Source organism: Frieseomelitta varia, unplaced genomic scaffold (assembly GCF_011392965.1).
Source record: "Frieseomelitta varia isolate USP_RPSP 00005682 unplaced genomic scaffold, Fvar_1.2 scaffold_643, whole genome shotgun sequence".
NCBI classification, from domain to species: domain Eukaryota; kingdom Metazoa; phylum Arthropoda; class Insecta; order Hymenoptera; family Apidae; genus Frieseomelitta; species Frieseomelitta varia.
The window spans coordinates 108,807-130,953 of NW_025110416.1; the positions used below are offsets into that span (position 1 = coordinate 108,807).

Genomic DNA, 22,147 nt, shown 5'->3' on the forward strand with positions numbered 1-22,147 from the left:
GAGGGTAGTTTCGACGAGCCTAGCCGCCCTTGGGCGAAGGAGGACGCGGACAGAGGAGAGGAGGCGGTGGAGCGTGCGACGCCCAGGGCCGGCGTCGAACGCGCATCCCCGATTCCAAACTTTCTACCCCCTGCCTCATCTCTCTCTCTCTCTCTCTCTTTTTTCAAACTATTTCGTCCGATGCTATTTGAATCTCGTCGCCGTATTTGCACTAGAATTCGTACGTTGTTTCAACAGTTGCAACAATAGCGTTGCACGGCTGTCGAAGCGGCACGGAGAGTGCCAATATTTGTCCGGTAAACGCGGAAGAATTTTCGAGGGCGGTGCACGGTGCGCCGAAGGTCGCCACGAGTTCACCCCTAACGGAAGTACCGTGAGTCTCGTTCGCCAGCGGGAGAGACGGGGCGCGACTGTCCTAGGAATTAGAACACCTGTCGTATCTCGTGACGAGCGAGCCCACGATGCTTGGTCCAGCTCTCTGGGCTCCTCTAACGATAAAACGGGAAGGTTCGACGCATCCGCCCGTCTCTCCGGACGCGTATTTTCCGGTGTCAGGCAAGAGGGGCCTGTTCGTAAGGACATCACGTCGACTTTGCAGTCCTCGAACGATCCCCTTCCCTCGCCTCGGATCTAAACCTGAATTCCAAAGACGTCAAAATTAGAGATGGCGTCGTTCGGAGTTGCTGTAATTACCGATCAACTTGGCGGTTGGTGGGAGGGGAGAGGTGAAAAAGAGGGACGCCATCGCTCTACACACATGAGGTTAATCGTCGTCGAGGGTGAAGGACCTTCGACACCGTGCCGGTCGTATCCGCCTACCACTTGACGATGGTGGTCTTTACACTATCATTCACATTCTGCAGTGATGCAATTACCACGCGGCCGTGCTTTTAACCTCGTTTCGCGACAAACGGAGAAACGTTAAGGTCTTCTAGTCCGATGATACCATACGTCTCTCGGCTCTTTCAATATTCCCTTGAATATTGATAAGGAAAGTACCGGCCGGCGATGATCGGCTGTGTACCTCTCGCTGATCGGGTTATGCACGAGCGTTGAACATTATCGTGTTAACGTCGTTACCGTAGAATTCTGGCGCACGCTTTTAGCCGCTTCATGGAAACGAGCTGTTCGACTCTATCGCTTCGCGTTATGCAACGCATCGATATTTAACCAGTAGCTCTCAATCCGACGAACAATTACACGTCGTCGGTGTCTGTTCGCGTTCATCCCATCGCGCTCGAAACGTTTTCTTCTTCCTGAGCAATTTTCTTCTCCGTATCTTTGATCGATAGGTGACAATTAAATCCAATGTCGCTCTCGATGCTACTTCACGCGTAAAGACAGTGTGTTCGATTACAGAGTCGTAACAGAAAATTATACTTTTAACGATTGATAATTTAATCTTTCCAGTGATCTTGTTATAAATTAGATTCCTATTTTATTCGTTGGTTGCGAGGAACTTTTAATCGTTAATTGCGACCGAGCATTCTTCCTTTAATCGTTAATCGTTATTATTAACGATTTACTTTGAATTTTTATCACCCCGCTGAAATTCTTTTTTGTAGTTGGAAATTACCGTTTTCCGAAGTATCTTTATTATTGCTTGCTTATTTAACAGAAGTTTAAAGTGTAAGTTTGAAGTTGCAGGTTGTACTATACCTGCAAAAATATCTTAATCTTGAAGTATCGATTGTAATTTCAAAGAATAGCTTCAATTTAAATGAAATTCGATTAAGAGTTGATAATTGACGATTGACACTACTGATCGATTAAATCAGTCGCCAATTTTTCAACGATTGATTTCCTTTAAACGACTGTTGATGATCAAATTTCATTTACGACGATTAAATCAGTTGCCAATTTTTCAACGATCAGTTTTATTAGACGTAAATATTAATTGGTCCACCGTGCTGGAAAATTTTAATCGGTTAATGCCAAACTCTGTCTTATTATCTATTATTTTTGTTCCTCGTGTGAAAAGAAATCAAACGTTCAACGCATTGACGTATATTTTTCATTTTCAACCGCAGATTTAGTTTCCTTAGAAAAAATAGTCATTGCGTTAAAGGAAGAGAATTATACAAAATAAGAAAATGGAACATCCATTCAGTCTGACCAGAATGTTTCTCAATGACGGTTACAAAATTTCTTGTTTAATTTTCAGTTTAGAAACCAGTTCATTTTTCACTTTTATTGCCAACAAATCTCCTCAGTTAATTAGAGTTAATTTCCTCAAATGACACAGCTAAACATTCAGCTTTGCATTTATACATTAATGAATAATAATTGGAAATCATGATAAAATCGACACGTGCTTCGACGGTGCATTTGTTGTACACGGCTCGATACTGTAAATAGACCTTAAAACTGCGTCGTTACAACTTGTCGAACGAAGATCATCGATTTCCGACCAGTTGGTAATTAATTCTCGCGCCGATAATGTTTCTTTTTTCTTCTTCTTCTTTTTTTATCCACGATGCTTAAACGATCTGAGGGAACGCCTGTCTGTAAAGAAGAGAGACGCGACTCGTTAACGAGACCAACGTAAGCGTGAAAAATGTATTTATCGACCGGCAGGAACGCTGTCGATAATCAGCGGTTGCCAGGCTCGCGATTTTACCGCTACGGTAAATTGAAAATTACCCGCGTTCTCCACATCCCTTTCTCTCTTTCTCTCTGTTTTACAAGCTCGTTGAAAAGTTATCTTAGAATCGAGACGAATCGCTAACGCGTTATCTGCACGACGCGATCTCCACCTCGTTACCAATTAGTCGTCGGATGTAACGGGTGATTATGCGCCGATGAGGCATCGCAACAGGGTAGCCTGTTGTCAGTAATAAACGAGCCCGGGTGATGGTCGACGCCTCGTGAACGAGGTGATCGATCGATTTCGAAACGAAGGTCGCCCCGTGACATCCTCTTAAGGACGCTTGGCTCTTTTCTCCTTCGCTCTCGACTTTCCTTCGCTCTGCCCAACTCAAACAAAACCCCTCTGGTCACAGTAACCCAGTTCACTTCCCCACCTCCCTATCAATTTCTCTCTTCTCTTCAGGGGACAAAGTGGACGTTCAACTCCGTGTACTTTACGTCACGTCGAGGCAATTGACACGAGTCAATTCTTAGACATGCTCGTAAATCGTCTCGTTTCACGACAGTCGGCGATTCGTTACGCTGGTAAGTGGCGCCTGTACCTTGCTGGTAGCTGGCCGCAAGAGGAGGGACAGGTGCAAACGACCCACGCGACCCTTTTTCCCGGACCCTTCGACGAAATTTTCAGGCAGGTGCCGAGATAACGCGCGACTCAGAGATTCCACGGCCGTCGGCTCACATTCATTAGCGGAATCCGGTCGCCACGAGTCGAACCGTCTAATTGCCTGTCGACGGCGAGAATTCCACGGCAATCGTCAGATTTGAGAAATCCAGGGCGAGCGCTCTCATTGAAACAACATGCGAAACATCGTCGTGGCATGTGTTCGTGGTTTCTCAAAATTGAGAAGACGCTCGGTCGACAAGGAATGATCAGTGGTTTCCGGAGCTTTGTACGAAGCCGAAAATGCGTGCCCAAGAGCGTGTTACATTGTGTAAAATTGTATGACGATGTGTCGAAGAATACGAGATACGAATTACTTCGCTGTAAGAAGTTTGTACGAGAATGGGGGTTTTTGTAACCAAGGGAATCGCGAGATCGATCGTTTAAATAATTGTCTGCTCGATCGAGTGACGATACGATCAGTTTACTTCAACCGTTGCATTCAGTTCTCGACACTCGAAACAGAATAATTCTATTTCTCCGTTTTCTTTCTTGCATCTTTACTTTCAGTAAAACCATTTCTACGGTTGAAAATATTCTTGAAACATTTGATAGAAATTTGCCCAAATGTCCGAAAGTTTGAGCGAATGAAGAGCATACGACAAATTACAAGAATACATTTTTGAACATATATACAGTTTATTCGATACAGTGCAACATATCATACTCTTTGAATCAATTATTTTGTTATTGATGATCACAAGATTATCTGTACAATATCCTAGTGTTAGTCAAACAGAGTTATTCTAGTTATTCAGTCGAAGAGTTATTCTAAGTGGCTTTAAGTAAAAATTTGCAACAAATTTTTAAATATAAAATCACACAGAATGCCCGCAATGTGAAAAAATATCTAAAAATCCACATAGTATTCTCTACAATATATATTTAATACGTAAAATAATGTACTTTTTTAGTTATATTCCTCCAAAAATATGGATTTGTGTGGAAATATAGTTAACAAATAGTCGTTCAAGTATGAGATCAAATAGCTGAAGGCGATAAATGTTCCCAGCGATACCGTACAACTTCTGTCTGAAACATTTTTTTCGTACGATTCATATTTTTCGAGATATTTGAGCGTTTCTAGTTAAACAGAACGCGCTGTACGTTTATACGTTTAGGTCAGTAAAACTGATACTGGATAAGCCAAACGTTTTTACAATCCCAGTGCGGATTCGTGTTCAACGGTATGAAAAAAAAAGCCTCTCGAAGTATTTTATTTGTGAAATTTAAAAATGTTCAAAATTATATTACCGCTCGGGACCGGTAAAGCTGCTTTAGTGGCCCTGTGCAAACTCACGTATTCTGTGCAACGTGTAGGTTCTGCGTCCGTATAAATTTTTTGAAAAAAAGAAACCACTATTATTTTTGGTCAGACGATTTCTTTTTTTTTTTTTTTTTTTTTTTTTTTGTTTTTTTGATTATTAGCTTACTCGAAATTGTGTGGTTCCCCTTTCCCTTGCAACTGTGATCGATTACGGGTATGCCGTATAACTAATTGACACGAATTTCGTAATTAATTTAAACGTTCGACCTCGTCCCGAATTATGGACATCGATGGATTCTCCATTGTTTCTCTGCACTCTCTCGTGTTGGCACTGTTCCTCTATTTTCGAATTTATTTTCCTCGACTAGACGTGTTTTCACCCTCTACATTCTACCTTATAAATATCTAATTTATTACAAAATTGAACATTCCCCTATATGTATTTATAGTATGCCAAAATTTGCTGGAATTGAATAAAACTGTCACGGATAGTTTAATCCCGGACACAAAGGGTTGAAATTCTAAACTTTTTTACGCATACCCACCTTGATCCTCGTTCGATCGTTGAACATACTGTTTCTACGCGATCTTTACACGCTCGAACGCTGATTCATTCTGATTTATCGAGTAGGATTTGGATACCCCCAACAAACGTTTTTATTGAAAATTCCCAACAAATCAAGAATTCATCTTTATTGCTGTCCTTGTACGAACAGGAGCAGCCCTATTCGTCGGTACAAAGTTCGTCGATACAGCATTAAAAAAAATCGACGTGTATCACGCACGACGAGCGATTCGATTCGATTTCTTGATTCATTTCCTTCTTCAATGTTCTCCGACGCGCTCGATCGTCGATCGATCTCAAGACGATGATATATATTATTCATAAACCGATAACAGCGATATGAGTTTACGCTTCCTCGTGAAATAAAAAGCTTCCCATAGATAACATCTTCAACTCCCAAATTCAACAGTAACGTCCCGATACCGGATAGTCGAGCGTACGTCAAAAAATGATCTCGCAAAGCTTTTCCAAGCTTCGAATTTTTCCTAATTTCCGCGGGGGTTACCCATCGTTACACGTAGATATTACCAATATGTTCCCCTTTTTTCTTTGTCCTTTCTTTTAACCGCGAAATTATAAATTGGCCTTCCACCGCAATAAATCGCTTGTTAATATATTATATTATATTACGAGATAGACGATAATAATTAAATTGCACTAGTACATTGCACACGTTTTCCGGCGTTCTTTGGCATCTCTATGAAGTTACATGGTTCCCTACGGTTCTAAAACAAAAAGAGAAAAGAAAGAAATAAACAAAACGAGAAAGGAGCGACGACACGTGGGGACAGGAAAGTTTTATCCGTCATCCATCCACATTCTAACCGTTCGTCTCGTCTCTACGATCCTTAACCATACGTTTATGGTACGTCTAATACATTTTCGTCAGGCATTGTGGAGCCATTGCCAATAGAATGGATCCGCCGACCTTTTTCACAAACGAATTGGTCAGCTTGGCCAAATGTATCGTAGTTAATGTTTGATCATAGACACACATACATACATGCATTACAAACATACGTAGTTTTAATGTATACTTTAGGTAACGACGTTTGGTTTTCCATACACCGTCATCGTTTCTCATCCGAGGGCAAAAGACACAGGGTAACTCCTGACTAATTCATCTCTCTCGCTACTTTTTTGTCTCTAGAGTGTAAAAAAATCCTCCGCCAAGTGTAATTTTTTCGTCGACAATCATCGTTTCCTGCGCTATCAAAAAGTGCACGGCTAATGTTCCCTTCGGCTTTCATTTGCTCGCGCGGCGTTAAATGTTGCAATCATTCTTCCACTTTCACCTCCGAAGTCGGCTTGTTCTAGTTTATGCTACCGGGTGTACCGTGTGTCTTCACGCCCACACGCAACTCGTCGTCGCGTTTCGTAGGAAACACGTTGTAGGAAGCGGGAGGAAATATATTATATATATATATATATATATATGGTAACGTACAGCCTTTGGATATTGGTCACGTAGGAATCGTTTCTCTCCGTAGGAAAACATTTTTTCTCTATAGTAAGTAACAGGAAGTATGGAGGAAAGAATGGAGGATACAGGAGAATCGTAGTAGAGTGTACGCATAAGTCGATACGCGAGAGAGGCGACATTTACGGTGGTTGTTGCGAGGCGTTGTTGAAGTAACTGACTCTTTGATTTCTGTACTGCGACGCGACCACGGCTTGAGGATTAGGTATGTGCCTGATGCTCAAGTTCGGCTTGATCTTTATCCCGAAACTGGAGATCCTCTGATGAGGTTGCGGTATTCGTAGAGCGACTTTGTTCGCGAGACTGGTCGAGCTGAGTACCAAAGGATCGACCGAGTTCTCGTCGGTGATGCAGCCGCTTAACAGGGACACAGCCGCGTCAGAAAGTGTCATTAGATTGGAATCCTGACCGCGTCGTTGTTCCAAGGCTTTCGCTTTTGTTTTCAATATGCTGACCATCGGGATCGGTCGCGGCGTTGGTCTTGGGTTCAACAAGGACGCGGTACAGGGCGAAGCGGATGATGACGACGACGACGATGACGATGATGATGATGAAGAGGACGAAGAGGCAGAAGACGAGGACGAAGAGGTGGGAGACGAGGAGAAATTGGTCGGTAGACTGGCAGAGAGATCGAGGACGTTGTTACGTACCGTTCCTCCGCTGCTCAGGTCTAGCGGGATCTCGTATTTGGAATTTTTCGGTTCTAAAATGGCGTTCGACGCGGCGAAACCGGAAGGCTTGGCGACGCGCAGCGGCGTCAACGGTGGCGGCCCCTTCTTTTTCGGAGGGCTGGCGACCTGAACGGGCGCGGGGGGTTGTTCCTCTTTCGTCTTCGACATCGTCTTCAACGCGTCGCGCATCTGCTTCTCCGCCAGCAAGCTTCTCACGCGATTCGCTTTACTTTCGCGCAACTGTTTCTCCAGTTTCTCCCTGTCCAAGTTGTCGATCTTCTCCCCGTTGTTCTGCGCCCGTTGCTTCGTCTTGTCGCGGAAGTTGTCGCCGGCCTCGTTCACAGCGACCAGGCCCAATCTCCGAAGAATCTCCTCGTCCTTCTTCGGATGTTCCGGTTCCGGTTGCTCCGCTCCTTCCACCGCGTCTGGCTCCTTTTCCTCCTTCTTTGGCGACGGTGTGCAATTCTGCACGTTCCTCTGATTCGTCTTATCTGCCGCCGCGGGCGCATCTTCCGCCGGGGCAGCTATATTTTGTGCGATTCGGACAACCTCGTCTGGTATGCTGTCTATAATCTCCTCTATCGTCTCCTCCTCTATCGTATCCCCGATGGTCTCCTTCGCGGTGGCTCCCTCCTCTCGGACCAACGCTCCGTCCGTCGATCGTTGCTGACTTATCGTGGTCGTAGCTTTGATTTTCTCTCTCCTCACGGCTCTCATTTGCAGCAGTTTCTCCTTTGCCTGGCCGCTCGCGCTGCTCGACGTGATCCGCGGTGGACACGGAGTCAGTCGAACCTTCAGCTTCAACAGATCCTCTCGCGGCGTGGTGGTGATCTCGGCGATCACACGCTTGTTTCGTCGCTTCTTGTGCTTGTGGTGTTCGAGCTTTTGCGGTGTCAGCTCCTTGGTCTTGGAGCTCTCCGCCGTGAGATTTGTCTGTATCGGCACGAGATTCGGCGTCCTCATAACCGGTGTCACTGTGCACCTGGGCTTTTTCACTTTTGGCTCCTTGTCGACCTCCAAGTTGGTCTTCAGCGACTGAGACGGCTCAACGTTGCTCTCCAATATCCTACGAGCCTCGATTCCTTCGCACTCTTGAGGTGGCACCGGTTTGGGACTTGGCGGTGGTGTCGGCGGCCTCTGAATATTCTCCATCGTTGCGGTATCCTTGGCCGCCTCGTCGCTGAACGAACTCACGCCCGATGCAGACGCAACAGCGTCCTCCTTGCACATCACGCGATAAAACAGCTTCATCGGTGCTTCCTGCAACGTTAAAATTATCGCTTCTCCTGTGGTATCTTGCATCATCATCGCGCGAGCATCGTCGTTCTACGTGCGCGACTGACGCAATAGGAAGTGATTCAAATTGTCGCGAGGTAAAATGCTCGGACCTTTGCCGCGCGTCTGCGAAGGGTTACGAGCGATAAAACGATACGGGAGAAGAGAACGGGTGAATTCGACGAGACAAATTCGCTAAAATAAAGATACAAGGTAGAAAGGGCGAGACTCACTCTTTTCCAGCCGAATATGCAGGCGAGGTCCAGCAGCGTCCAAGCTTGGTCCAGTATCATCGTTTTCGCGCCACCGCGACGATTTTCGTTGCACTTCTCGCAAAGCATCTCGATCTTGTTGACGCTCGAGCCGTGAGAGTTCGCCTCCTCCCATCCTCTCTTCAGCATCAGCAGTCGCACCAGGTGTCGGACCGTCACTCCTGCCGGACACTTGAGATACCGCGTGCTCCTAACTTTGATCCCGTCCTCGTCTTGTTTCGTTTGATCGGCGTTGTTGTTGGCCGATCGATGCCGTGAACCGGCACGGTTTTCCGGCTCGTGAGCGGCCGCCTCCTCTTCCGGCTCGTCGAGCTCGCACAGACTCAGGCTGACGAAATCGTCCAAAGTTAAGTCGAGCGCGCCCAACGGCAGGGCCAAAGGTGGGCATTGCGGATTCACCAGCCGGAAGTGACGCCTTCGTTCGAGCTCCGACCGGAAGAGGCCCGGTACCACGAGATAGACCAGTCGTTGCAGCTTTACGTCCGGCAGGAGCGGCGGAGACGTTGCGACGTTGCACACGGGACACGCTCTGGCACCGCTGCTCAACCGTCTCACTATACATCCTCTGCAAACTGAGAAGCATCGTACGATGCTGTGTTTTACATTCCATCCTGTGTGCTTCTCGAAACGCTTTAATTATTACGATCGTCTCTTTCTTTCTTTCTTTCTTTCTCTTTCTCTCTCTGCGTGCGCGATGGAACGGTTGCTATTTGAAAATCTCCGCTCGTCCGGGAGATTATTAAAACGCAGGAAATGGAGAGCGGAGCGGTTAGTCACCCTTCTCGAATTTAGCCACCCTGCCAGAGGGGCAGACGAGCGCACGCGAAAGTAGATACGGTCGTTCGAGATCGTACGGTACAGTACGCGTTCCATTCCGCGTACTGATTACCGAAAAATAATTTCATCGATGATTAATTGTAGAACTGATTAACGCTCAACGCTGCCAGAATAACCAACATGACCAATTCGTAGTAATTTTGTAAATTCACAACAGTGTAGTAGTACGCGTTCAAAGCGATTGAATATCTTTTTCTATTCTTTGCAACTTCGTTGCTCGGATACTGGTTTCATACCTTAGTCGTTGGTAGTTTTATCGTACGACAGTGATCATCGAACGAATAATTAATATTTTTCCATTGCAAATGAATTGATTACGTAACGCGTTAATTATACCAGCCATGCGAGATACCGGTGCTATAATACCGCTATTTCGTGACCAAAAGACACCAATCGATATAACTCCGCTCGCGCGTCAATATTTTTCCATTGTAAATTGATGATAATGAACGGATGACACGTGAGTTAGATCAGCAAAAATTCTTCGACGTCCGGTCGCGGCCGCGGCGGGAAATTACGATTGGTTGAAAGAAATACTAACAAGAATGCAGACATTCCACGAGTGTCGTTGCGTCAATGAGGTAACCTCTGCAGAGAGGACACACGATATGTTCGTTCAAGTCTTTAACCAGCGGCTTCTCCCTCTCCTTCGCCTCCATCGTCGTGTTACTCGTCGGTTCTGAAACAGCTGCGCCATCCGATTGTTAATCCAAAAGAACGTGTCGAAAGAACAACAAACGATCGACTGCTTTTCTTAATTAAGGCTGCGGCAGACCGTGTGTGCTTTCGTCGTCGTGTGCGTTCGCGCTTCTAATCACGCTTAAACACGCTTACCTGAACAAAACATTTCCACGCGGTGCCGCGGCGGTGTCCTCACGCGACAGCAAGGCGAATCGGCGATAGCCGATCTTCCGCGTATCTAAAATTAAATCGCGTTACGTACGCATTAATGTAGCCGGCATCCCGCGATATCGATGCGCGTTCTAATAATGGTCGGAGGATTCCGAAATGCAGGTAGTCGTTGCACACTAGCCCGAGGGGAGGAAGATGGTGAGCGAGGGAGGGGAAAGGGGAGGGGAGGGGAGGGGGGAAGGGGAGGAACACACACGCGCACGTAATCACGTTAGGATACATCGGGAGCTGCCATTTCCATTTACGCGAGACTGGTACACGCCGTCGATATATTTAGAATAATGGAATATCTCGTTGAAATCCAACGAGCGGGATGGCGGGCGGGCAGAAGGGGGAGGGAGGGGAGCAGAAACGAGTTACACCAGCCACTTTAAGGTCTATCTCTTAAAGGGGATGGTTTCTCTTCGTCCCTTTTCTCGTCGTCCATCAGTTTCCAGCGATGTTCGATCATAGCGAATTTAGTCGCGGCGTTTAGTCGCGGCATCTCTCGCGCGAACTCTCAGCTCTCTCTCGGGCTCTGGCGCGGCGCGGCGCGGCGCGCGAAATCGGTCTAACAGCGGATCGCTTTTCGCGAGCAGCCGTTAAGTGGTAGCTCAATGAAAAAAAAAGAGTGGCTTCCTGCGAGCTGCTGCGAACTGGAAGTGACCGAAGCAGATCGAGGAAAATTCCCCCTGGTCGACCAACGGAGAACCGCGTTTATCGTAGCGACGCGCGCGACGAGCAACGATGTCCTCGCGTGAAAGGTACTTGACAGTGAAACCAGCTAGTCACGCGACCACGTCGGCTTGGAAAAACTAGGTTTTTAGAGCTGGCGCGCGCACCGATCTCCCGCGCGATAATAACAGAGGCCAAGTGTCACTGCGCATGGCCTAACGAACTCGAAGAAAGGAGGAAAGGCAGCGACCACCTGCGTCGACGGCGACAGAGTCGGCGGTTCGCGGCGTTCGTGCAATTTCGGTCCGCGAATGATCCGCCAAGGCTGGGAACGCGACAGAAACGAGGTTGTTCCACGAGGAATGCCACGAGTAATGAAGAACTACGGGAAAGGGAAAGAGGGAAAGAGAGAGAGAAAGAGAGAGAAAGAAACGAGAAAAGGAGAGAGAGAGAGCAAGGACCGAGTAGAAGGGCTTCTTCTGCTGTTCGAACTTGAGAAAGGTCTGGCATAAAGTCACCGTCAGATTCGTTTGTCGCGTGTACAGGTACTTTGGACAGACGCTCGGAACGATCGGCAGGGTACAGTCGATTTTTTTGTCGGTTTTTCTTCACGGTGACGATCACGTTTCACACGTTTGTTATTCGTCTCGACGGATTAAAGGGGAAAGAACAAAGTAGCAGAGTGGGAAAGAATGAGAAAAGAGAAAAGTAAAAATGAAAACGAAGAATCGCGAGGTTAGACGGAACTTGCCCGCGAGCGTCAGAGAATGTGTTCCGACGGAGTGACAAAGTACGTTGCTATTTGTTTTTTTTCTGTCACGCGATTTTCAATTGTCGCGTTCACGTCGAGCTCGCTGACATTTGAACATTTCGCGTATCGAGATGGAAGAATCTCGTTCGTCTGTTGCGCGTCGGACGCTTATAGGAAATTCCGTCGATAGGAGCGTTGCCACGGTAACACCGGTGGTTCGAGCGTTTTTGCTGGAACGTCGACGTTATATACCGGTCGGGGAGAGCACTCGGTAGCTATTCGAGGCAACAGGATCTCGCGGCGTAAGCAGCAACAGCAGCGGCGGCGGGCCCTATCTTCGGCAGAGGATCGCGAGCGAGAGTACCGAGCGTGTAGTATACGGGGCTTGTTGGTCGATTCGCGCGACTACCACAGGTTTTCGCAGGGCGGTATAGAGAGGCTTACCGTGTAGGTGCTTAGCAGCGTAGCGAGAGAGATGGTCGCCGTGGCGAGCAGCGAGCCGCCGTCCCGGCTGGCAGCGGAACGTAGCAGCGGACGTGGCAACGACGGTGTTCTTGGTTGCCGTATCGCTTCTCGCGGTGTAGCGGGCGAAGAGAGGTGGCAACGCCGCTCCGTCCGTCGGCGTGCGGCGCCCCGAGGCTCTCTCTCGCGATAGCGCGCTCGTTGTCGTCGCTCACGCCGTCGCACTCCTCACCATGGTCGTCACGAACCCGTGACCGCGAGCAATCCTGATAACTTGCACGCCGCGAGCTACGTACCATCACGTCCCTGCTGGCTGCGAGCACAGCGCCGCGCACATGTCCGACGATATATTCGACCCAATTCTCTCTCTCTTTTTTTTTTCTCTTTTACCTCTTCCTTCCTTCCTTCCTTCCTTCCTTCCTTCCTTCCTTCCTTTCTTCCTTTCTTCCTACCACGCACACACGCACGCACTGATTCCCTCTCTTTCTCTTTTACTCACTCACACACACACACTCTCTCTCTCTCTCTCTCTCTCTCTCTCTCTCTCTCTCTCTCTCTCTCTCATTCTCCCCCTCTCTCTCAGATTTTGNCCTCTCTCTCTCTCTCTCTCTCTCTCTCTCTCACACACACACACACTCTCTCTCTCTCTCTCTCTCTCTCTCTCTCTCTCTCTCTCTCTCTCTCTCTCTCTCTCTCTCTCTTTCTCTTTCTTTACTGCGCGTTTCTTCTTTCCTCGATCGTTCTTCCTACGTTTTCTTTTCGCGTCCGCTCTCACTCTCACCCCGATCGAGACACCAACCGAGAAACGAAACTCGACCGCGTGTCTCTATTATCCTTGTGCGCCACGTTCTTCCTCGATCGTCGTCGTCGTCGTCGTGATTGCCCCGTCGACGACGTGCTTGTCGATCGACCGGTGGGTCGACAGGCGCGCGCGCGCGCTCTCGTCCGCGTCGCTCCTTCCTTCTCTCACCCGCTGTCCTTCCTTTCTCGCTCGCCTGTTTCTCTGTCTCTGTTGTTCGGTTTTGCTCTCCGCGCGGCCCCTCTCCAGCAAGAGGACTCTCGCGACTCGACGTAACGTAATCTCTCTCTCTCTCTCTCTCTTTCTCTCTCTTTCTCACATACACACTCTCTTTCTCTCTCTCTCTCTCTCTCTCTCTCTCTCTCTCTGTCTCTCTGTGTCCACGACTCGATTCGGTGCACTCGGCCGACTCTCGAACGAGTGCGACGATGCACGATGATATCAGGGATCCGACGGCGGCGGCGGCGGCGGCGGCGGCGGCGGCGGCGGCGGTGGCGTTGGCGTTGGTGGTGGCGGCGGCGGTGGTGGAGGCCAACGAGAGAGCAAGTGTGTGCAGCGGTGGCGCCGAACTGCGGCGGTAACCGCTGCCACTTTTCGATACGATGCGATTAGAACGACGCTGCACGGAAACGACGAGAAGACACGGGCACTGTTCGTATCGACCCCGCCTAAACCCCGCCTCGCTGCGACGGAGCCGCACGAGCGACGCCGAGCGTCGGCGAGCGTCGTCGGACCAGCAGCCGGTTCCCCTTTCCGACCTCGTCCTTTTCCCGACGCCTCGTTCCGACCTTTCCTCTTCTTGTCTAACTCACCCCCTCCCTCCCCCGATGGTTCTTACCATCCTCGATCGTGTCGTCGACGAAATCGTTGATCGAATTCATCCATCGATCGTACACGAAGCGAATCGATTCGTCGGCCTCACGGGCTGGTTCGCGCTCGTGAACCGATTAAAAGGGAAACTGATCGAGTTCGGGAGAAGTTGGATCGACCGTGGATCGTTCGGCCTTCATCCGTTGAGGTGCGAAAGCGAAACGATCATCCGACATTGTTTTCGCTTCTTGTTCTTCGTCCGTTGTACCCGGACGGAAATGTTCGCGAAAACCAAACTTTCTTTTTACCTGCTACGAAGTCTCTTTACCCTCGGCAACTGGCTTGCCAGGGATTAGGATGCTTAACTAAACATAAGCCATGGCGTTTTCCCATTGAAAAGGAGCGCACGGTTGACGTGTGTACGGTTAATCAGCGCGAGAAACCCATTCGACCGTACGGTCCCTTTCCACGTCGCTCTAATTGCTAGATGCCGTGTAGGTACTAGATGCCTTCGAGATCGGGGCGCGTCCATCGTGAAGAGATGTGTGTTTCCGAGCAGTTGGAAATCGCAGTCTGTTTCCTGAGAGACGCGTAAAAGTAACGTGTATCTGCAAGCATGACGAATCGACGTGCATACGTACGTGTTAGTAGTTAGTTACTTAAATAATACAACGGCGATGCTGCGTGCTAATAAATATGGGACACCGGTAACGAAGCTGCTTATTAAACGCGTTCGATCAACGATTCATCGAGGCCTCTCTAGTTTCGTAACTTCGCTTCCCGTGTGTCAAAGAAACGAGGTAACCGTGGTTGACAAACAAGTAGCTGCGCGATCGTAAAGGCGTTATTCTAGTTACGTCGACAGCCACGCATGCAAGCACACCGTCTACCGATAACGCGCCACGAAAGCCACCGAACCGTATTCGAGAAGTATCTTGCGTACCGGCAATGTCGACCGCCGGAACATCGCGCACGCTATTGTAAATTTAAATTGTCTCGCTATTTATAGGACCACAGCGTAGCCGACCAAGTTGATATCCTGATTGGTACGCGTCGCGCAGATACTTTTCGCATACTGTTTCTCTGACTCTTACCATCTTACCGATCTAACCGAAAGATCTCGTCGGTCGAAAGATCTCGCGTCTTTCCAAGCTCGACGCCCGGTCACACGACCAGCGGTCAATTTTATTCTTGGCGAAGCGTCGAAGAAAAGGCTTCGGCGCTAGTTTCGGTACCACGGCTGCGACCTCTCTCGAGAGATGTAATCTCCGACGTGACGCAATCGTCGAAGGTTTACGCTCGTTGGACGCTCGAGAGCCGTGGGTTTCCTTCTTCGACAAGATCGACGAGAGTTTTTCATTTTTTTTCGAACGTTCGATCTCGGCGGGAAAATCGAGCGAAAAGAAGCGCGATTATGCGTGTTGTGTTTCAGCGCGAGTGCCAAGCCGACGGGGCGTTGGGGGAGGGAGGAGAGGGAAGCGAGAGAGAATGAGAGAGAGAGAGAGAGAGAGAAAGAAAGAGTGAAGTCGAGTGATCGATCGGCGGCGACGCGGTAGACCGCTTCATAGCGACATCGCCTTGAAAAGAGACAGTCGAGCCGAGCGAACCCGGTTTTGCGTCCATCGAAGCAGCACGACTCTCTGGTCGATCGACGCTGATGGGCGGACCGATGGGCACGGTTGTTGTTAGTAAAATGGCGCCATGCTCCGACCACTTCAACCACCCATTCGACTGTGCGCAGTTACGGCTCCGCCTGCCACCCATTCGACTGCGCGCGCTTCCCGGCCGATGCTTATATGTTTCCGGCTGACATCTCCGACGATACGCCGGCTGTGTCAGCTTTCCGATTAAGGTTATGATTACCTAACGTTACGGGTATTTTTAGAAATTTGCCGTGCCTCGGTAATCAGACGTAAATTCCGTTCAGATTTTTGCCAGAGTATACACGCGCTACGGTGCTTGAGACATTTCGTTTTCGTTAAAATACGCGTCCACAACTGTCGTTTGACTCTTGTGGTCCGATGACTGAAGTATGTAATTTTGGACTCGTCAGACTCCGGCGATCGCCGATATCAGATGCGTATTGATTCACTATTGCTCAAAGAACGAATCTCTGATGATCAGCAGAGTATTCATTGAATTTTGACATTTGTCGACGTGAAATACGATGTAAAACGATGAAGAGTACGATATGAGGAATGAGAAGGAGTCTCGTTGTTTGTAAGTTTCTCTGCAAATACATGCAAAAATTTGAAATTCAGAATGTCTGATTATTTAACAAAAGAGACACTGAAAATTCCACAAGTTCTACTGGGTTCTTTTTAACCAATCACTTAACTACGATAGCTAATACAATAATTCTCGTTGGAGAATTTCTGTTATTCGTTGTACCAAAAACTAAATTTTTATTTTTAGTAAATCTCATCTCCAAATTTTCTATTAATCTTCGTTCTACGTTTACTAATTATTCCAATTTTTCAAAATTAGAATAAATAATAAATTTTTCAAATAAAAATTGGATTCCTTGTTATAATATCAATTCTATTATGTTCATATCAAGAAAGTATACCAGATATCTACTTGATTATAAATATATTCGTTTATATTACGACTGATAGTTTTATATAATAATAAGAAGATACAGGTTTTATTTCACATCACTATCTTGTTTAAAAAGAATAGTAGCTTGCGTCGATATCCGGCGAGTCTATTTTTGAAGAAAGTATACATACGTGGACGGCGAGTTTTTGTCCATATGTCGCGATCTACTTTCGAATGCGGCCTTTCGCAATGTGTTCTATATACATACCTTATCGGCGCTCTTATTTATAGCCGTAAGATCGGACGTAAGATCCTCCTTTTATTCGGCGAACGTCTCGTACTTTTACGCGGCAACTTTTTTCGCGAAACATCTAGTTCTCGATCGATAACAAAGTTCAGAGAATGTAGAATTCTTTTTGTAAGGAGATCAGGATACGGGGAATAAAATGCAAGGCAAGAACAAATGCAGTTTCATATAAAATTAGTTCTTTAATGATAAATCTTCGTAAAATTATACATGAGAAATTGCTACGACTATAACATGTTTTATAATGGATAATTCAGTAGAACATCTTGTCTGGCTAATTCGAGCAACATAGGATCGTCGAAGAACTTGTTGATAGACACGTCTTCAGAAAGTCCCTTTCGTCTCCTTGTCTTCAGCATAAATTCTCTAGCCAAGTGCGTAGCTGGTTGCGGTTCCAAAGGTCGAATCGTGATACTTTTGTCCAATGGATCGCCGGGGACGATTTGCCAGTGATGGAACACGGAGAGACAGAATGCTTGGCCTTGCGTGTGCGTTCGCAAGTCAGTCTCGAAGCCGAAACTATCGATTGCTGGAATGAATGCTTTGATGGTGTATAAGGGACTTCCGGGAACGGGAGCGTCTTGAGTCACATGGCCCCTTCTTTTCGCCAGCACGGTATAAACGGCCGACACGCAATCCGCAGGCGCTTGAACTTCGACGAACAAGTAGGGTTCCATCAATCTGGGCGTTGCCATAAGGAAGGCCGAGTAGGCTACCCTTCTGGCCGTCGGAATTATTTGACCACCTGTGAAACAGGGAATTAATCTTGTTCACGATAAAAAAAGAGGCAGCGGAAGAGTTATTTTTGTCGTTTAGAAAAAAGAAATTATTATAATATTTTGTGTATAAATTTATCAAAAGGAATAAAGTAGGTAATCATACTAAATAATATTAATATATTATTAATATATATATAATGTATTTTATTTGAGCATTGAATTAGGCAGAATGTGAGACTTTTAGTAGGACGAAATTATTACTTGAAAAACTATTCGCAATTAGTTTTGGATATTTCTTCAGTAGGTATATTTTTTTAATAGCGTTCTATAAAGAAATTAATTATAAAAATGAGCACGCGCCTATGAAAGAATTAAATATTAAATGCATAGGTGCTTATTGTATGATAAAATTAGGAAATTGACGAAAAGTGGAGTTTGGTTTCTAAGAAGTACGATCAACGAATTATTTTTCTAATTTTACTCAAACATTTCAACGTGTCTCGAAGAATGAGAAAAAAAAACTAGACTCTCGATTCTTCGAATGAAATTATCACGTAATGAGAAGCGAACGATATATATGTATCGTCTCAATTGTTTATTTTCTGAGCAACAATCAGCAAGTACATACCTCCTCGATGAAGAGGTTCTTGAGCAATTACGGCATCCAGAATTTTGAACTTAACGTTGCGAATTGGTTCTTCGCAGAGAGGACCTTCTCGCGTACCCCATTGAAAACCTTGAATAATGGCGTCACGGGCGCTGTTCAATAGCGTTTTGTCCACTTCCGACGGTAAAGTATCGTCGACTAGAATATTAGGGCCCGTAGCGTCTGGGCCAAATGCCCAAATGCTTCGCGCTGCCAGTAAGTCCCAGTCGTATTTCGTTTGAAAGAATTCGCCTAATCGTTTTCTGCGAACATAAACGCAATTTTCACATTGGGGCTTTCGTCGCCCGATATCGCAGAATTTTCATAATCAAGACTTATATAACGTATATAACGTAATAATATATATTCCAATGCATATAACACATGATATTCAATATTCAGTATTAGTGCGTTTGATGAAGCTGCGTGTTTTTTTTTTTTTTTTTATCAAGGACACGATATGCAGTCGGAAGTCTTCATGACGCGCATTCTATTTTACAACATTAATGACTGCGGACATTTATGCAAATCCGCACTTTTACAAACGGAACATGCATGTCTACTAAAAAATATTACAAGTACTCAATTTTGTTTTCCTTTTCTTTATACACTTTTACACACTACGTATGTATTCTGTATATTCTCGCAATTCCTTATTTTCTATAAACGCGTGAAACTTCGAGATGTACTAACAAATTATGAAAATTTCATTACTCACTTGTTCCACGTGATCTTGACGTGTTCAGCCTCGATGTCCTCTGCGAGGCCTCTTTCAAGTGGCTCGGCGATCATCGTCAACTTGTTTCGTTTATTCGGCGTCTCGGCGAAACACTTGAGAGAACTCGTTTCTACCACCGTCTCCGCGAATGCAACGACCGGGTCTGCCACTTTTATATCGATCTCCGAGTACATACGGCGCAGGTCGTGCATCGCACAGTCCAAATACAATTCGCCGGTCCCTAAGACCACGTGTTCGCCACTTTCTTCGACTCTGGTGCCCAGCAACGGATAGCTCTTATTCACTTTTCTCAAACCGTCCAACATTTTTGGCAATTCCGACGGATTGACAGGTTCGACCGCGATTTTGATCACGCTCTGCGTATTGAACTTCAACGGCCGAAAGATGTGTAGGTCATCCGAGTTATTGAGATCGGTGATCGTGCTCGTTTTCACGATCGGTCTGTCGATACCCTCGATAAGAACCCAGTTGCCGGCGGGAACTCTATTCAGCTCGATCGAGTAGCGTGCCTCGCTAATCCACAGTCTTCCCACGGTTAAGACACGAGAATCTTCTTCGTCGGTACGCGAGTATGCTTCGCCTAATACGCGGACGCGTTGTCCTGCCTCGAGTGTACCCGACATTACCCTCCCGAGGACCACGAACAACGTACAGTCCTCAGTTGGATACATTTTTGTACTGTGAATCATTAGCCTGCCCTGTAAATATCGTTTCCGTGTTAAATTCCATTTGGAGAGATACGAAAGAGATACGTTTTGCAGTGTAAATATCTCTTAGCAAGTACTAACGTCAGGATCGCAATTGATCATATCCTGCGCGAGAGACGAATCCATAGAGCCTGTGTACACGTGCTGGACCTTGACCGGTGCGTGAGATTGAGGACTGGGAACGTGGGCTACGCACATGTCGACTAATCCGCACATATCACCCAAGAAACGCGTGCATACCAACCTCAACAGAGGTCTAATGTTCATTTTCATTTCCTCTGATGTCAGTCTTATGCCCAATTCGTCCAACACTGTGGAATCGTACAAGTTGCAATGTTATTTCACGATATTAATCTACTAATCTGACTTAGAAAGAATCACTAACCGTCGGGCAAAGTTGTGTCGACATCGCCGACGACCTGCGCGAAAATCTTGTACAACGGTTCGAGAATGAACTCGATGAAGCTGCGCTGTGCGGTATTGTGCGGTGGTTTTTTCGTGAATTTCCGCGTTTTCGAGTTAAAGTATATGTCTCCCCATAGTCGTTTCGCGAATTCATTGGCGTTCAGGGAGAGATGGGTCTTGGCGTAGAGTGCCGCGAAGGATTTCAGGGTAAAACAAACGTTGTACTCCGAGCTTGCGAAGCACACGTTTCCGATCGCGGGTGACACGAATGATGGATTTTCCGAGTCTGAATATAACGCTATCAGCCCGTTAATTTCTTCGATGATGTGTCTTAATTTATAGTACGCGTCCAAAGGGGGCAATTTTAATTCTAAGATCAGTCGGTCTATCTTATTTATACAAACTGTTAACGCGAGTTTTTCTTGAAGCGCGTGTTTCAATAAACGCTCTGTATTCAACATAACGCCTTCAGCGGCGTCGACGATCAGTATTGCTCCATCGGACAAACGTATCGCTGCTGTCGCCTCGTCAGAAAAATTTACATGACCGGGAGTGTCAAATATATTTAAAAGATAGGATTTTGATTTCACGTCTTGTAGCAACAAAGTCACCGGTGTCGCTTTTGTCGATACTCCTCGCTGTTGTTCCGTGAATAATGTATCAGTATACCTAGGAACATAAATATATTTCTTTTATTTAATTCAACAGTGCTTGTCGAGAGTATTTATGAGTAGATATTGTACCTTAAAGGTTTTTCGTCTGTCACGCTGTGTAAGTAAGGATGGGTTTGTCTCACTAAACAGTCGACTAAAGTAGTTTTGCCATGATGTAGATGACCAAGTAGAACAACGTTGCGTATTAGATGAGGTGCATCCATCATGTCCGCTAAAAATTCTATGCTATACGTTGTTTCCGGTAGTTGCTGTTGTTTTATTTGAAACTTTGGTTTTCTGGTTGGTGCTATCAATGGTTTATCTAACGGCTGTGCATCTTCTTCCTGCACTAATGTCTCCACCTGTAACATATTTCAAATAGCTATGTATTAATGTTGACACTAATAATTGAAAGTATATGCAGTTGTCCATATTTACCTCTGGTCCATAAACTTCTAAAGCGCTTGGATAGTATCTTTTGTCTTCGTGCAATACAACTGCCATAGAATTTCCCTGCTCTGATTGTTCCCTAACTTCATCCTTATCTTCTTCCATTTCTTCATCAGAGCGTTCTCTGTCTTCTGCATCATCTCCAGCATTACCATATTCATTTTCATCCTCACTATCAGAAGCCAAATCAGGGCCAATATAATTGCCAAATTCATCGTACAGATCTGCGTCCATAGTAATTTTTTCTTAACTTAAATAACTGTAAATATGAAAATTATACATTTTAGACATCATTAATCATTTTCATACAAGATACGATTTATTTTTTTCTCATTAATTGTGATTGTTTACAAACAGTTCGAACATAACCTCAAAACCAATAAACGATAGGTTACATGCAATATCTTATAGTATATTATAATACATTAAAAAATTTTGTTAAATTTGATTTAATACTTATAAACAACAAATACCAGCACTACGTACTTACCAAAATTAATATTATCTGACTAGGAGTGCGAAAATGCTTAACGTTATAACTAGTTATACTAGTTATACTAGATAACCCCCTGTCATGTACATAACGTTATGAAATAAAGTGAATGTGAGTTTTTCAAAAATCTTTAATTGTTAGATTAATGGTAAAAATGCAAAAGTTTGCTAACTATTTTATATAAATTACATATGTACCATTCGTGTTTTATACGTATAAATATATTCATATAAATCTCTACGAAATGAAGGAAAGCGCAAGAGATTGTGAGATGGCTTGCCAATATAACAAAATCATTTTTGTAAACTATACTTTATATTTAACAAATTATTGATAGGGTATCTTTGAATTCTCAAGATTCATGTGTACAAATAAATGTAACTTTTAATCGAAAGTTACATTTTTATTTCTGCGTTATGTCG

At 45.7% G+C, this 22,147-nt stretch overlaps 2 protein-coding genes across 4 annotated transcripts; both read right to left on the reverse strand.

Annotated features, from left to right (window-relative positions):
- Positions 1-4,690: 4,690 nt before the first annotated feature.
- LOC122534837 (polycomb group protein Psc-like) lies at positions 4,691-12,914 on the reverse strand. 3 transcript variants are annotated; one of them, XM_043665834.1, is made up of 6 exons: positions 12,439-12,914; positions 10,512-10,596; positions 10,219-10,365; positions 8,802-9,412; positions 7,273-8,553; positions 4,691-5,867 (listed from the first exon to the last, which is right to left on the reverse strand). In XM_043665834.1, exons 2-6 carry the CDS (start codon positions 10,522-10,524, stop codon positions 5,790-5,792), a joined length of 2,130 nt encoding a protein of 709 aa, XP_043521769.1. In that variant the 5' UTR covers positions 10,525-10,596; positions 12,439-12,914; the 3' UTR covers positions 4,691-5,789. The 3 variants fall into 3 exon arrangements, with proteins under 3 accessions (XP_043521769.1, XP_043521767.1, XP_043521768.1); XM_043665832.1 differs by having other exon boundaries at positions 4,691-8,553; XM_043665833.1 differs by lacking the exon at positions 10,512-10,596 and having other exon boundaries at positions 4,691-8,553; positions 12,439-12,913.
- Positions 12,915-17,075: 4,161 nt separating this feature from the next.
- Positions 17,076-21,959, reverse strand: LOC122534835 (116 kDa U5 small nuclear ribonucleoprotein component). The gene is made up of 8 exons (XM_043665829.1): positions 21,723-21,959; positions 21,221-21,491; positions 20,873-21,144; positions 20,110-20,798; positions 19,806-20,035; positions 18,997-19,715; positions 18,261-18,541; positions 17,076-17,658 (listed from the first exon to the last, which is right to left on the reverse strand). Exons 2-8 carry the CDS (start codon positions 21,464-21,466, stop codon positions 17,153-17,155), a joined length of 2,943 nt encoding a protein of 980 aa, XP_043521764.1. The 5' UTR covers positions 21,467-21,491; positions 21,723-21,959; the 3' UTR covers positions 17,076-17,152.
- Between the last annotated feature and the right edge of the window lie 188 nt (positions 21,960-22,147).